Consider the following 17,253-nt stretch of genomic DNA (forward strand, 5'->3'; position numbering starts at 1 on the left):
CCTGTAGTCCCAGCTACTTGAGAGGCTGAGGTGGGAAGATCCCTTGAGCCCAGGAGTTTGAGGCTGCAGTGAGCTATCATTGTGCCACTGTGCTCTAGCCTGGGTGACAGAGTGAGACCTTGTCTCCAGAAAAATAAATAAATAAATAAATAATAAAATAAAATGAAAGTAGTTTTGTTTTTAAGAACTTTACTATTTTTTCCAGAATAAAATGGACAGACCTGTAAGAAGAAATTAATCTACAATTGAGATGTTAATAAACAAAAATAAACTCAGATAATACTCGAGTTAACAAAAAAAGTCAGAATATAAGAAGAACACACTTAGCATGTTTGAAAATATATGTATACACATACATACATATATCTCTCTCCTTTCCAAGACATTTCAGCAAACTCATCATATACTAGGTGATTATGCAGGTATCAAAAATTAAAAAGAAAAACATCAGAATTCTTCGACTAAATGCAAAACATAATACATAGCAATTAGAAAATACATAGAGTTGAATATTAAAAATAATACTTATCAAAACGTGTGTGATACAGCTAAAGTGAAGAATTTATATCCTTGAATGCTAACTATATTAAAATAATGAGAAGGGAGACTGACAAAACAGTATCTGAATTGGTCTTTCCAAAGATGATTAATAAAAAATACAAGAAACTTACTGCCACTGGATCCCTCAGGTGAAGCTGAGCAGCTGTTACTTGTCTAAATCCACCTGGGTAGCTGTTAAAAGGAGAAAAGACATTAAAACTGGGCATAGGCTGACACTGTATTCTTAAACTGATCATTCTTTTATAAGAAAACTATTTTAATAAATTGTTTCTGGAAACTATGCTGTTCATTAGTGTTTTCAAAATTAAGTAGTAATCTACGTTTTTTGAAACGCTATTCTCTTAAATGGTCAACTACCATTATATCATAAAAAGTTCTACTTCTTGGAAAAATTTATTGGCATAAGTATATTTCTATCTGAATTGTAAGTTATTAATTCACTCACTCATTATGGGGTATTTATTACTACTTGATTTAACAAAGAAATAGAAACAAGCCAGACTACTTCATGTTCCTTACCAAATTAGTTAGATAAACCGTATAAACTACGGGTTAGGTCTGGGGAAAATGTTGGTAGTCCACTTGGTTCTGAATTAAGTTCATACTCTAGACAGCCAGTAATCATGTTTCTTCTTAGCAGTTTGTAAAGGTCTCTAAGTGCTACATATTGGCTCTAAGTAATATAATATTTCATTGTGTTCAGATCGATTATTCTTTATAAAATGAAAAAAGTGGCAATTACAAAATATACATTGAATAGTACTGGAGGCAGCTTAGCTTCCAGATACCCTAGATGCAGGTATGGAATCTAGGTTTTGTCAGTGACTCCCAGTGTAATATCAGGCAACTCATTTTACCTCTCTGCATATAATTTTACTCATATGAATAAATAATGCTATCTACCTGAAAAGATTTCTGGGTCAAATGAAAAAATATTTGTGAAAGGGATTGGGAAATTTAAAACAAAAACAATAAATATATAGATGTAAGGTTCTATTTTCCTAAACAGATGAAGTCCAAACGATTTTCAAGAAAGGGGGAGAAATTGGAAAGTCAGTGTGGAATCTGCAAAAAACCTTAAGATTACCTAAAGGTGATTTTTTCCGTATGTTCCCTTCAATAAAATTTGAAAATATTTTAAAGATGATTTAAGAAAACACATTTTAGGAATAAAACTTGTCAAAGTTAGAAGTTTGCTGAGAAAGATGGGTAGTTTTAAAATTGATATTCTCTTTTTTCATGGAATTTCAGTTTTAGAAAAAGAAATGCCTGTCTAGACTTCTATTCCTGCATTCTTTCTCTCCGTGGAAAAAAATATTTTACAATTTCTATGCTGAAAGATGATCTTTCTAGTTTGAAAATTGAGATGGCAAATTCTAAAACATACCATTTACAATATATTTCAGAAGTCTGGACTTTATTCTGATGTATTTGGAAAGCTAATGTAAAATTTTGAGTGGAGGATGACTTGAGTAATGCAACACTCAATTGATTTTTACTAGTAAGAAAATAACTCATTCTTTCCTCCAATATGGGATGGAGTAAGAGAACATTTGTTTTAAATGCTAGCCAAGGGTTTTTCATTGAAATTAATTCAATAAACACTTAAATGTGTATCATGCTGGAACTGGGGACACACAGATAAATATGACAAAATCCTGTCCTATTTAAAATTGAACAATTCTGTTGATACAACTAGTCGTTAAGTTGTATCTCTAACTCATGCCAGTGTATTTTAGATGACTAAAGACTTAGATGTGAAAGTTCAAGGTGCACACACACCCAATTCAACCAACCCCTAAAAAATTAGAAGTAAATGTTTATGAAAATCTGAACAAGAAAGAATTTCTGAGACTGGAAAACAGAAGAAATGACAAAGGAAAAGGCATGTAATAATATAAAATTAAATAACTACAGTAAATGACATAAAAATTTTGTTAAAAGTAAAAACAAAAGTGGATTAATAATCTTAATAGATAAAATGTTCATAGAAAGTGATAAAGTAACACTGAAACTTCATTATTAAGTAAATGTAAATATTCAGCTGCATATCAAAAGACAACAGCCTTATTTTTAAAGATAATACTGTGCCTGCACAGATTTGGGATAACAAACATTTGTATGCTCTTCTATGGATTAGAAAACTCATGATTGAAAATACCTATCAAAAGACCTATAAATGATCATTCCTTTGATATCAAAACACATCACACTTCCAGGGATTTATTTTAAATAATCCTACATATATGAAAAAAATCAATGGACAAAGACATCACAGGATACAAAATCAATGTGCAAAAATCACTAGCAAAAAGTCACTAACATTCCTAGACACCAGCAACAGTCAAGCGGAGAGTCAAATCAGGAATGTACTCCCATTCACAACTGCCACAAAAAGAATAAAATACTTAGGAATACAGCTAATTAGGGAGGTGAAAGATCTCTATAATGAGAACTACAAACTACTGCCCAAAGAAACCAGAGATGAAGGCTGGGTATGATGGCTCATGCCTGTAATCCCAGTACTGTGGAAGGCTGAGGTGTGAGGACTTCTTGAGCCCACAAGTTCAAGACCAGCCTGGGCAACACAGTGAGCCCCCATCTCAAAAGAAAAAAAAACTTTAATAATAAAAAGCAATCAGAGATGACACAGACAAACGGAAAAACACTCCATGCTCATGGATAGGAAGAATCAGTATTGTTAAAATGGCCATACTGCCCAAAGCAATTTATAGATTCAATGCTATTCCTATTAAACTACCACTGAGACTCTTCACAGAACTAGAAAAAAATATTTCAAAATTCATATGAAACCAAAAAAGAGCCTGAATAGCCAAGGCGATCCTAAACAAAAAGAACAAAGCTGGAGGCATCACGCTACCCAGCTTCAAACTATACTACAGGGCTACAGTAACCAAAACAGCATGGTACTGATAAAAAACAAACAAACAAAAAAAAAACCAGACACATACACCAGTGGAAAAAAACCCAGAAATAAGACCACACACCTACAACTATTTGATCTTTGACAAACCTGGCCAAAAAAGCAATGGAGAAAGGATTCCCTGTTCAATAAATGGTGCTGGGAGAACTGGCTAGCCATATGCAGAAGATTGAAACTGGACCCCTTCCTTATACCACATACAAAAATTAACTCAGGATGGATTCCAGACTTAACTGTAAAACCCAAAACTATAAAAACCCTGGAAGACAACCTAGGCAATACCATTAAGAACACAGGCATGGGCAAAGATTTCATGACAAAGATGCAAACTGCAATTGCAACAAAAGCATAAATTGACAGATGGGATGTAATTAAACTAAAGAGCTTCTGCACAACAAAAGAAACTAACAGAATAAACAGACACCTACAGAATGGGAGAAAATTTTTGCAAACTATGCATCTGACAAAGGTCTAATATACAGCATCATAAGGAACTTAAATTTACAAGAAGAAAAAACAAACCCCATTAAAAAGTGGGCAAAGGACAGGAACATACCCTTTCCAAAAGAAGACATACATATGGCCAACAATCATGAAAAAAAGCTCAAAATCACTGATCATTAGAGAAATGCAAATCAAAACCACAATGAGATGCCATCTCACACCAGTGAGAATGGCTACTATTAAAAAGTCAAAAAATAACAGATGTTGGCAAGGCTGTAGAGAAAAAGGAATGCTTTTACACTGTTGGTGGGAATTTTTCACTGTTGATGGGAGTGTTCAACCACTGTGGAAGACAGTGTGGCGATTCCTCAAAGTCCTACAGACAGAAATACCATTTGACCCAGCAATCCCATTCCTAGGTACATACCCTAAGAAATATAAATTGTTCTATTATGAAGACACATCCACATGTGTGTTCACTGCAGCACTATTCATTATAGTAAAGACATGGAATTAACCTACATGCCCATCAAAGGTAGATTGGATAAAGAAAATGTAGTACATATATACCATGAAATACTACATAGCCATAAAAAAAAGAACAAGATCATGTCCTTTGCAGCAACATGGATGCAGCTGGAGGCCATTATTCTAAGCAAACTAACACAAGAACAGAAAACCAAATACTGCATATTCTCACTTATAAGTGGAAGCTCAATGATGAAAACACAAGTACACATAGAGGGGAACAACACACACTGAGGCCTATTGGAGGGTGGAGGGTGGGAGTAGAGAGAGGAAAATAACTAATGGGTACTGGGCTTAATACCTGGGTGATGAAATAACCTGTACAACAAACCCCCATGATACAAGTTTACTTATGTAACAAACCTGCACATGTAACTGGAGTTAAAAAAAAAAAACAAAAAACAAGAATTGAAAAAAAAGATGTTTATCAGCCGCTTATAAAAGCCCAAATTTTCATTTCAAAAAACAGAACAATGATCAAGTATCGTAAATCATTTTGTGCACTACTACTTAGTAACCAAAAATAATACTTACAAAAAGGTTCTCTGAGAATTTTCTATTAAGTGAAAAAGGATATAAACTTGTATATACAGTTATCCCTCTCCATCTGTGGAGGACTAGTTCCAGGACCTCCTGAGCATACCAAATTCCAGGGATGTTCATATCCCTGATATAAAATGGCATAGTAATTGCATATAACCTACACACATCCTCTTGTATACTTCAAATCATCTCTAGATTACTTATAATACCCAATATAATGTAAATGCTATGTAAATAGTTGTCATACTATATTGTTTAGGGAATAATGACAAGAAAAACGTCTGTACATGTTCAGTATTGACACAATTAAATACAAAAAAATAACACGCCAGGTGCAGTGGCTCACGCCTGTAATCACAGCACTTTGGGAGGCCAAGGCAGGCAGATCACCTGATGTCAGGAGTTCGAGACCAGTCTGGCCAACATGGAGAAACCCTGTCTCTACTAAAAATACAAAAATTAGCTGGGCATGGTGGTGCACACCTGTAGTCTCAGCTACTCAGGAGGCTGAGGCAGGAGAATTGCTTGAACCTGGGAGGCGGAGGTTGCAGTGAGCCAAGATCGTACCACTGCACTCCAGCCAGGATGACAGAGCAAGACTCCATCTCAAAAAACAAAACAAAATGAAAATTTTACATTTCCACAATGTGGAATCCATAGATATGGAGGGCTGACTGTATATTAAAATGGTAAGTCATGGGATCAGGAGTGAATTTTAATTCCCTCTTTAAACTTCTCTATATTTTCTAAAATTAGTATGTCCTAAAAATTTTACAACTAGCAAGCTAAATTTTGAATATGTAATTGTAATACAGTGTTATGAGCATAATAAAGTAGTATGTCCAAAGTGTAAGTGAAGAGTCAACAGAAACAAAAAGCAATCAACTCTTTGAGTGATGAGGAAATAGCAAAGGTATCCCAGAAAATGTGACATCTGAGTCAATTTTTAATGGATAAATAGGAGAATTCCTCACTGTCAGGGGAACAACACATGCAAAGGCAGAAAGGAATGAAATAGCAATATGTTGTCTAAGAAGAACTATGAAGCAGCAGTGGGAACTGGTTTCCAATGACTTGTAAAGGAGTTTGAATTTTCATCTATCAGTGAGAAAGCACTACTGACAGGGACACTACCAGCTGACGTACACATTATGGTAGCTGTTCACTACTGGCTGTGCTGTCATTTTCTTTCATTTGCAGTAATACTACATATTATTGCTATAGTAATTACCATAGCATTTTGTGTCAATACTTCCCTTTATGCTTTTATCACATTATGTTATTCTGATTTTTAATATTTCTTTCCCAATTACCTCTCAATTTTGTAGAACTTGGTTTATACATAGAGATCTGCCAATAGCTGAAATTACTAAAGACGGATGTAAATTCAGTTTTGTTAAATTATATAAAGATTTCATGAATGTATTTTAAGGGGAGGAATGGGCAAAGGCTGGCTCAAGGAAGCAAAACAGTTGTTCCAAATATTTAAGATGCACTTGGGGCAAGAGATGAAAAGTAACAAATGGGAACATCAAAGGCGAAGATGCAGTTGGAAATAAAATAGTGATTTTGATCAAGAATAAAAGATAACATTTCTAACCATAACTTGAGTAACAGTATAGAAAGTACACTTAATTAAATGTGCACATGACCTGAAGCTATGGGTTAACTAATACATGAGATGATAAAATCAGGATCTTAAAAGGCTGGAGATAAAATTTAACATGGAGTAAACTTAAGGTCTTGCAATTGAATTAAATTACAACTAAAGCACACAGGAAGGAGAAGACATGATTCAACAGGAATATACCTGAAAAAGACTTAGGAGTTTTAGCTGACAGTAAACTCAAATACAGAAATACTATGGCCTTGAAGAAAAGTTCTATTGCAATAGAAGATTGCCTAACTGAAAAATGGGGGAGAGTCACGTTGTATTTGGAAACCAGCAGAACACACCCAGGTGAGTGTATTTACTTAAGAGAGATACTGACAAACAAGATTTTATCTAGAGAAGAGTGACCATTCCTTAAACATCTTGTTAACTTTCAGATGGTTTGGGATGGTTCTGAAAACAGCAGTAAGATGAATTACAGGAAGCAGAAATACAAAGTAAAAGAGTGACTAAAACATGAGAATAATCTTGTCCACAGGTTATATGAAACACTTGTAGGATAAACAAATACTGTCAGGTAATAGCTATATTTGGTATAGTTGTGTGGTTTTTAAAAATTGAGTAAATTATATACGTGGCATGAGTAAAATTAGTAATAAATGCCGATTTTTAAAAATATCTTTTTTCTTTTAAGTAAGAACAACTGTATTCTTAAAGTAATATATTTTAACTACCTAATTTCCCTGACAATGGCATTATCTTACCCAGTATGCGAAGAGTATACTTTTTGTTCCCATTTGTTTCCAGAAAATGCAATGTGTCTTGTGTTCATTATAACAACATGATCCCCACAGTCACCTACATTTTAAAAAGAAACAAGATTTTGTAAGAAAAATAAAAACCTTAAGAAAACGTGGCCTTGGTTATTTATAAAGCTTATCAAAGTTCAAACAACATATTAAAAAATAAAAAGCAAGTCACAGTGCAACATCAAAAATCCTTGAATAGATTTCTGTTACTTTTTAATATAACATCTAAGTATAGAAAGAGTTGGCTGGCCATTTGGAAAATCTCAACACTGCAAAGTAAAAGAAATTTAATAAGATTGCCAATAACAACAATACATCTTTTAAAGGCAAATTACTGTTATTCTTGTGACTTTTCCCATTAATAATTACACTTCAGTAAAAATGTTTGTATTAAGTGCCTTTAAATGTCTGATACAAAATTTCCCTGAAAAATAGCCAAGAAAATGAAAACAGTATGTATATAGATATAAAAAAGTATGTTTTACCTACAGGTAAATTGAAAACATATGTAAAACATCACAATTATGATTTTTTGCAAATTTAGAGAATAGACTGCTTTGATCTTATTAACTACCATGGAAAGGTTTCTTTCCAACCATGTTTATAGTAAATTTAAACTGCTACTCTCAACTATGACTACATAAACATATTTGACAGGACAGATGACCTGAAAATCAAAATATGTGTATCTGCATTCATTTTCTATCCCTAAGTTTGGCTGTTCATCTAAAAACAAACTAAAAAGTTAACATGTACATTTTCAAATAACTGACTATACATAACAAAATCAAGTAATTAGAAACATTTATAAAATACCTATTTTACTAATAGAAAAAACAAACCAAGATATTCTAGAAGCTCAAGAAAAAAAGTACTAAAAATAAGAAATACAAGTACAATATATATGAAAACTAAAGATTATAAGATTCTATGCAGAGCTCTAAATTTGAATGGCAGAATTTTCACAGACGTTCATAGTCTATATAGGATAAGAATAAAGAAAAGAAGATAAAGCAAGTGGGTTTTCATCACTAGAGTGAAAGGAAATTCAGAGGTATGAATGAAAGACCTGGGAAGCTTGCTGTTATTAGATGGAAAAGAATAGTCTGACAATGTTTAATTAAATGATTGAAGTTCCTGAAAGTTATACCCTGTTGGCTACTCAGGCAGTTGGGCAAATGCAGCAGAACAGCAAATAAAGAAGGTGGGAAGATAACCAGACAACCTCAAAAAACACTGAAATTACTTTAGCTCACATTCAGACATTTACAGCAGAAGAAGATTAAGTGATTTGCAAAGGCTCACACGCTAAGTTACCTAACACCCGGTGTAGGCTCTTTCCATAACATCTATTTGGAGGAAAAAATGGAATCTTAAAACTTTCCATTAAAACTGAATTTATTTTTAAATTGTTAAGTTTTAAATATAGGTAAAGCATCTCGAGCCACTCAAAAAATATCTACAGAGAGCAAAAAAGATCTTCCAAGGGGCATTAGACAGATTGCCACAAAGCAACTGAAAATCATATTCTTTCAGTTCTAAGGTATCACATCTAATCTGGGAAAAATTGTTCTTCCTCAATAATATATGCCAAATCTCTAGTAAATTCATTCTAAGAAGCATTTCTCTACTAACTCTAAACAAAAACTAACCAGCAATTAAATACATGCTTTTAACTGTATTTCATTAACACTAAAGTCAGTGTTACTGTAAGACTGTCACCCTGGATATAGCACAGTTGTTTCTGTCTAAATTTCTATTAAGTTAAATACATATAGTTTCATTTTATAATTTTTAATTTAAAACTGCACATTTAATATATATGTACCAAATGTAAATACATCATAGCTCTAGTGCTTGATCAAGAGATGTTCTGAAGAGAAATTAAGTTGAAAAATAGTAAGCAATTTTTAGAAATAGGAATTGTGAGTTTATTTACAAAAATTCTAACCTTAAACTTCTAACTTTATCTGACTCCTCAGTATAATACTAGGTGCTCAATTAAATGGCCAAATAAATTCAAACTAATTCAGACAAAGTGAAAACTCAACAGCTTCATGTCAGGAAACCTAAGGTCTCAGATAGGTTACACCATCGGGGCACCTCTTAGTCCTACACCGCCTCAATGTTTTGGCCCACCTTCTCCCTTAAGCCAGAATGAAGTCATAATTTTTCCTCAAAATTGCCTGGGAGGAAAGGAAGTAATAATTATTCAACATCTTCTACATGCAAAGCACTGAGCTAGGCATTTTATACTCACTTTTAACACTTAAAGTCTCACAACTATCTTATTAGGTAAAGCTAACGTACTCCCTCTGCCTGCTACCACTTTTACTATTTAATAATGTTTACGGAGAAAACAGAGTCAGAGGTTCAACTCAGCTAAAATTATATGGCTAATAAGTGGTAAAGTTAAGTTTCAAATACAACTCTAGTAAAACTTCAAAGGCAGATCTTACCATTTCTACCACAACCAGATGGCAAAAAGTGGTAGTTAAAATGCCATAAGGAGACAATGATATCATTCACTAATTGATCACGTATTCTTTTCTGCTAAATTCTAAGATCTCAGAAGTCCTTCTCAGCAAACTGCTCACAGGTTACAGTTATTTGCCATCTTTGTACTTCCCCATGTACCAACTCCTTGATTAGGGATTCAAGGAGACCTAGAGTATAGGATAACTTTTTGTAGCCTTATTTACCAGTTTTTCCAACACTACTGTCTGGGCCAGGTAAGCCATGCCATTTAGGTCGGTGCAAAAGTATTTGCAGTTTTTGCCACTGAAATGGCAAACTCTACTTTGTTCTAGCATTTGTATAATTTTTTTGGTCCTAGATCCTTGCTGCAGACTCTTAATTATAGATCCCTCACATAGAGTTACCAGACACAGTAAGTGTTTACAAAAATCCCTAGTGTTCATTTTTAACTATGTTTGAGATATTCAGATTCCATGCAAGGGCAGATTCAGATAGAGACACCAATTCAGCTTGCTGGGAGTCTCCAGCTCTTTTAAAATTTGCTTTATAATCCTTTTCCATTGAGGAACAAATCCACTTGCTATGTATTACATACTTACTAATGCCATGTACCATTCTTGATGCTGGGAATACAGCAATGAATGTAACTGAAAAACCTCTATTTTTTTAAACTTTTATTTTAGGTTCAGGGGTAAATGTACAGGTGTGTTATATAGGTAAATTGCATGTCATGGGGGTTGAATATACAGATTATTTTGTCACCCAGGCAATAAGCATAGTACACAATAGGTAGTTTTTTGATCCTCACCCTCCTCCCACCCTCCACCCTCAACCCTCAAGTAGTTGTCTGTTGTTCCCTTCATGCCCAGGAGTACCCAATGTTTAACTCCCACTTATAAGTGAGAACATGCAGTATTTGGTTTTCTGTTCCTGTGTTAGTTTACTTAGGATTATGGCCTCCAGCTCCACCCACGTTGCTGCAAAGGACATGATCTCATTTTTTAATGACTCTACAGTATTCTATGGTGTATATGTACCACATTTTCTTTATCCAGTCTACCACTGATGGGCACTTAGGTTGATGATGTATCTTTGCTATTATGAACAGTGCTAAAATGAACATATGTGCATGCTTTAAGTTCTTTCAGAAATCACCAAATTGCTTTCCAGAATGACTGAACTAATTTGCACTCCCACCAGCAGTGTAAAAGCATGCCCTTTTCTCCTCAGCCTTGCCAATGTCTATTATTTTTTGACCTTTTAATGATAGCCATTCTGACTGGTGTGAGATGTTATCTCATTGTGGTTTTGACTTACACTTCTCTAATCATTAGCGATATGGGCATCTTTTCATTTGCTTGTTGACTGTATGTAAGTCTTCTTTTGAAGTGTCTCTTTATGTATGTCCTTTGCCCACTTTTTTATAGGGTTGTTTTTTGCTTGTAAATTTGTTTAAGTTCCTTACAAAGAAATTCTTGTTAATCAATCTTATGCTCTAGTTGAAAAGCCAGACAATAAACAAACAAATAAATGAATATGCAATATGCCAGGAGCTGATGAACATGGGAAGATAAAGAGTAATAGGGTGAAGCGATTAATTGGTACAGGTTTTTCATGAACTTAATTTTCATTTCTCTGGGATAATGTCCAAGAGAAATGAAACTGCTGTGCTATACAGTAAGCTCATGTTTAGTTTTAGAAGAAACTGCCATATTCTTTTCCAGAGTTGCTGTACCATGTTACATTTCTACCAGCAATGCTGAGTAATCCAGTTTCTATGCATCCTCATCAGCATCTGTTGTCACTATTTTTTATTTTAGTTATTTTCATAGTTGTGTAGTATTATCTCACTGCGGTTTTAATTTGCATTTCCCTAATGGCTACTTATATTGAACATCTTTTCATGTACTTATCTGCCATCTATTCATGTATTCTGCCCATAGCCTAATTAGATTGTTTGTTTTTTTACTGTTGAGTTTTGAAAGTTCTTTATAGTTTAGATATGTCTTTTGTTGATAATGTGGTTTGCAAATATTTTCTTCCAGTCTGTAGATTGTTTTTTTCCCCTTTATAGGGTTGAATCCTTCCTTATAAGCTGTTTGATTTAGCATAGTGGTTTTTAAAGTTCAGGTGATTCAGTCTTACGCTTCTAAAAGGTGACTCAAGGCACAAGGATCCAGGTTCTTTTTCCTTCAACTAGGACAGTACTGCTTTTATTTATTGGGTTTCCTTGAAGATTTAGTTTGAGAAATGTTTGAAAAATAGCTATTCGGAATTAGTGATAAACAACAAAGTTTGGCTTTGGCCTTTATGTTTGTTTCTAAGTTTGGAAGGACAAACGTCCAAATGGCTACTTCAGTGTTATTTTTGGCATCCCTGAACTTGTGCACAGCCAAGGTGATGAATGATCAGATAGGTTACCATAAAATCTGCTGAATGTATAGATACTGTAACATGCAACAAGGCATATTGTTTAATTTATTGACAATATTGATATAGTCACTTCCAAAGGAGATACGTATTCTAGATATAGCCTGAAGCAAAAATCTCCTTCAGTGCTTTGTAGGATGATATTCTAGGAGTGAGGTGAAGTATAAATGTACAATTTAGATTGCAAAATTAAAATGCTGTGATATTAACATTTGAAATACATTTTTACATTTAACTGAATAGTAAGAGAAAAATGTTAGCTAAGCAACTTTAAGAACAGCATCATAAACTTACAAGGCAGAATACTAGAGTAGATTTAGATCATAAATCTGATCTCTGTTGAATTGTTTGGTATGTTAGCATTCATAGCATTAATTTTTATAAACTGAGTGCAACTTTTGTTTCATTCAATGCAGAACAGAAATATTTTAACATAATCTAATTTTAGCAAAGCTAAAGAAAGGTTTTCCTCTGCTTCCTTTAAATACTCCTATAGTCCTCCTCAATGAATATTAATTCATTAATTCAGTTGGCAGTGAAAGGAGTAGAATCCTCATAAAGAATAAGTCATACTCCACTAATCACCATATATAACCTATTTTTTGATTTATCAGAAACATGTTCAAAAAGTTCTCAAGTCCCAAATTCAAGAGGGCAGCTCTAATTAGAAGGAGGGATTCCTTTACCAGTTCCACATCCTTTCTACCTTAACCCACATTTTCCATAAAAAATAACCTTATAATGAAAAGTCGGTTTCCACAACACTTCACAGACATCCATTTGACAAATAAGGTAGTTCAAATATTGTATACATTATGTTCAGTACATTATTTGTTAATTTTTACAACCATTCGTAGAACAATGATCATCATTTGTAATATTATTTTTCTGGGAAACTGTAGGTCAATTTTCAAAAAAAATATGTTTACAGTGATTATAAGCCCATAATATCTGCTCAATAAATGCTTATTAAACCACTAAATGTTAGAATGAACTCTTAAAACACAACATATTTATAAATTGAAAATTGTTTGCAATTTAAGTTTTGATTTTAGTGACATCTTCTGGACACGAGAAGTTTTGCTAATATGTTACATATTAAATACACTGAAACATGCCCAGGCAAGGTGGCTCACATCTGTAATTCCAGCACTTTGTGAGGCTGAGGTGAGTGGATCCCTTGAGCTCAGGAGTAAGACCGACTTGTGCAACATTGTGAAACCATGTCTCTACGAAAACTACAAGAAACTTAGCTGGGTATGATGGTACACGCCTATAGTCCCAGCTACCTGGGAGGCTCAGAAGGTGGAGGCTGCAGTGAGCTGTGATGGCTCCATTGCACTGCAGCCTGGATGGCAGAGTAAGACCCTGTCTCAAAACACATAGTGAAACAAAAATGCAATTCAGTCTTTAAAAAGTAAGTTTCTACTTTCACAGAAACCTAATAGGCAGCCACAACAGCTCTTCTGGTATCCTAGCCGAATGCCTATTCATCCATATCTAAGGTATGTTTTTGCAATGATGACCTGGTTATAAGGAAGCAGAACTTTGAGTGGACAGTTAGTGCTATATTTGGAGATGGAAATTAGGTGACTGCTACTAATTGCACTTTTCCTCAAATTTTGTATTATTTGCATTTCTGCAAAGTCAACCTAAGAGATCTCATTTATTATCTGCTGATACCATTGCTAAGGAAAAAAGCAGCAAGAAAACTCAGTACAAGTGGTTAAGAATCACCAGACTGAAGTGGAATGGGGAATTTCCTACATAAGAAACAGGTGCCTAAGTTCTACTCCCAGTTCTACTATAATATAGCTGAATAGCAATGAAATCCTGATTTTAGTTTACTCGACTGTCAATGAAGAGATGAGGTGGTTAAACAAAATATCTAAAGTCCTAAGGAATTAAACAACTCTATAAATTGGTAATTCTATGACTATTTTTCTGGTCTGCCAAAAAATATTTTTAAAGTAAACAGGTTTATAAGTGAAAGTGTAAGTCTCCTGATCACTATTTACTTTCAAAATACAGTTGATCTCTTTATTCATAGATTCCATATTTACAAATTTGCCTACTTGTTAAAATTTATTTGTTACCCCAAAATCAATACTCATAGTGCTTTTGCAGTCATTCATGGACATGCTCAGAGTGGAAATAAATTTGTGTTACTTGACGCACATGTTCCCAGCTGAGGCTGAACAAGGTGATGCTCTGCCTTCTTTCACCTTTCATACAACAAACAAGCATCCTTTTCATTTTCTATGTAGTGCTATGTTTCTGGCATCTGTGGACTTTTTCTTAGTGACTTCACTGTTTAAAATATCCCCCAAGCTTGGTATACTGAGTGCTATTTAGTGTTCCTAAATACAAGAAGGCTGTGTTGTTGCCTTATAGAGATAATATGTGTGTTAGATAAGCTTGTTATACTGCTGTTGGTCACAAGTTCAGTGTTAAGATATCTTTAAACAGAAACACACATAAAACAAGGTTATGTATTGATTGGTTGATGAAAATGCTGTGACCAGAGGTTCAGAGGAACCTAACTCTGTATTTCCCCCCAGAAGCAATGGTTCGGTATTCACTAATCCAGTGTTCACAGGATAACTACAGGGAACAAGAACAGACTACTCACAAAACATCTGTTTGAAAGTGTCATTCTACAAATGATTTCTGGCAAGCATCTATTATGGGCCAGACATTGTACTGGGTGCTTGAAAAACAAAGATTAAAAAGACGAAACCTCAGATTCATATTCTATACTCACAGATTTCAGAGTATGGGTTTATTTTGATATCTTATTGAAATTTTCATTAGGTAGAGAAAAAAGGTTAGAGCAGCAAGTATAAGAAATTACAGAAAATCCTTGCTCTTGCTCAAATCAAATCATTTGGAATACTCTTCCTCTTAGCTCCATAGATCCAAAAATCTGACTTAGCTTCAATGCCAGAGCCCTGACTAAAAGTATTTTCTTCATTTTCACAACTGGAATTCATAAATGCCAGTATTCACTTAACAAACATTTCTTACATTCCAACTATGTGTGAAGCACTACTACAGGTACTGGGGATACAGCTGTGTACAAAACCGGCAAAATTTTATGTGCTCTTGGAACTTAGTCTAGTGAAAGAAGGTAGATAATAAACAGATACTTACATAACATTTCAGGTGATACATGAACACTATTTTTTTTAAAGCAAGGTAAAGGTATATAGAGTGAAAGGGTGAGCAGAGGAATCAGGGGAGGCCTCTCTCAGAATATAAATGCCTGAGCAGAAATCTGAAAGACATGAAGAAATAAGCTATGCAGATATCTGGTAAAGAATATCTAGGCAGAGGGAACAGTGTGTGAAAAGGGCCTAAGGGCTGGGCATGGTGGCTCACGCCTGTAAGCACTTTGGGAGGCCAAGGTGGGTGGATCACCTGCGGTCAGGAGTTCCAGACCAGCCTGGCAACATGGTGAAACCCTGTCTCTACTAAAAACACAAACTTAGTCAGGTGTGGTGGCATATGCCTGTAATCCCGGCTTCTCGGGAGGCTGAAGCAGGAGAAATGCTTGAACCCAGGAGGCGGAGGTTGCAGTGAGCCAAGATTGGGCCACTGCACTCTAGCCTGGGCAACAAAGTGAGACTCTCTCTCTCAAAAAAAAAAAAAAAAAAAAAAAAGGCATAAGGCAAAAATGTGCTCAGCAGGCAAGTTAATGGAACAGTAGGTCTGAGTGGATTGACAGAAATAATTAATAGTAAAAAAATAAATAAAATAATAATAAATAAATAAATAAAGGAAAGAAAGTCAGAAAGGTAACAGGGACCATATTATTTAGGTTCTTGTAGGACACACAGAAATTTCATTTGGAAAAGATAACTGTAGTTGATCTACGGAGAAAGAATTACGTGGAGGCAATGGCAGAAGAAAACATCACAGTGAGGCAGTTTTTGGAATAAAACAGGATAGAGTACAGCAGCTTAAAATCAGAGTAGAGGGAGAGATGATGAGACGTGCCAGAGTTCAGATATACTTTTTTCTAATATATTTTTAAATATGTGTGTGTGTGTGTGTGTATATGTACTTTTTTAATTTTTTTGGTTGAACAAAGAGGAGTCACAGATAAGGCAAAGCCTTCAAACCAGAGCAACAAAAAGAACAGTGATGCTATTAATTGAGAGAGGGAAAACTGGGAAGGAACAGGTTGGTTTGGGTGAAGTAGATAAGAAGCAAGACATCTCCAAATGGACTTATTCATTGGAGATGTCTACTAGACAACAGATGAATTTGCTTAACAGAAATTTGTATATGTGAGTCTAGAATACAGGGAAGCAGTCAAAACCGGAGATTTAAATTTGGGAGGCATTAGCATATAGATGATTTTTAGATACATGAGACAAAATGCAATCATCTAAGGCATGAGAAGAGGTTCAAGGACTGGGCCCTGACGCACTTCCAATTTTTGGTGAGAAGAGCATTTGAGAGTTTAGAAAGCTGAGGATAGCCAAGGGTACTAAGAAAGGGAGAAGAAACAGGGAAACAAGTGAATCCAGGGAAACAAGTGAAGAATGTGTTTCAAGAAGAAAGTTCTCCAGATGAAAATTAGCCTGGACTCCTCAAAAGGTTAATGAGAAGAAAATAAAAGAAGGATTATTCTAGATTAACAGATTAAAGGAACATAACAACTAAAGACAATACATAAACCTAGGTTGCATCCTGGTTCAAAAAAATAATAGCTGTAAGAAACATACTTGGGAAAACCAAAGAAATTTAAAAATGCACTGAATATTAGACCATCTAAATAAAGAACTGTTTCTTTTCTTACGTGTGTCAATGGCATTCTGGTTACATAGAGAGTATCTTTATTTTTAGGAAATGCACGCTGAAGTACTTTGGGGGAATTATAATGGCATCTGCAGCTT

General features: G+C 34.5%; 1 protein-coding gene across 2 annotated transcripts in view; it reads right to left on the reverse strand.

The window, feature by feature from the left end:
- MRPL13 (mitochondrial ribosomal protein L13) overlaps positions 1 to 17,253 on the reverse strand; it is a 47,337-nt gene that overhangs the window by 26,543 nt on the left and 3,541 nt on the right. For both annotated transcript variants that reach the window (XM_008973944.4, XM_063606477.1), the window contains exons 3-4: positions 7,397 to 7,490; positions 672 to 732 (exon numbers count right to left, since the gene is read on the reverse strand). In XM_008973944.4, the coding sequence (XP_008972192.1) occupies positions 672 to 732; positions 7,397 to 7,490 (155 nt within the window). The remainder of the gene's footprint in view (positions 1 to 671; positions 733 to 7,396; positions 7,491 to 17,253) is intronic.

The sequence above is a fragment of the Pan paniscus genome, chromosome 7, assembly GCF_029289425.2.
Source record: "Pan paniscus chromosome 7, NHGRI_mPanPan1-v2.0_pri, whole genome shotgun sequence".
In the NCBI taxonomy this organism is placed as follows: domain Eukaryota; kingdom Metazoa; phylum Chordata; class Mammalia; order Primates; family Hominidae; genus Pan; species Pan paniscus.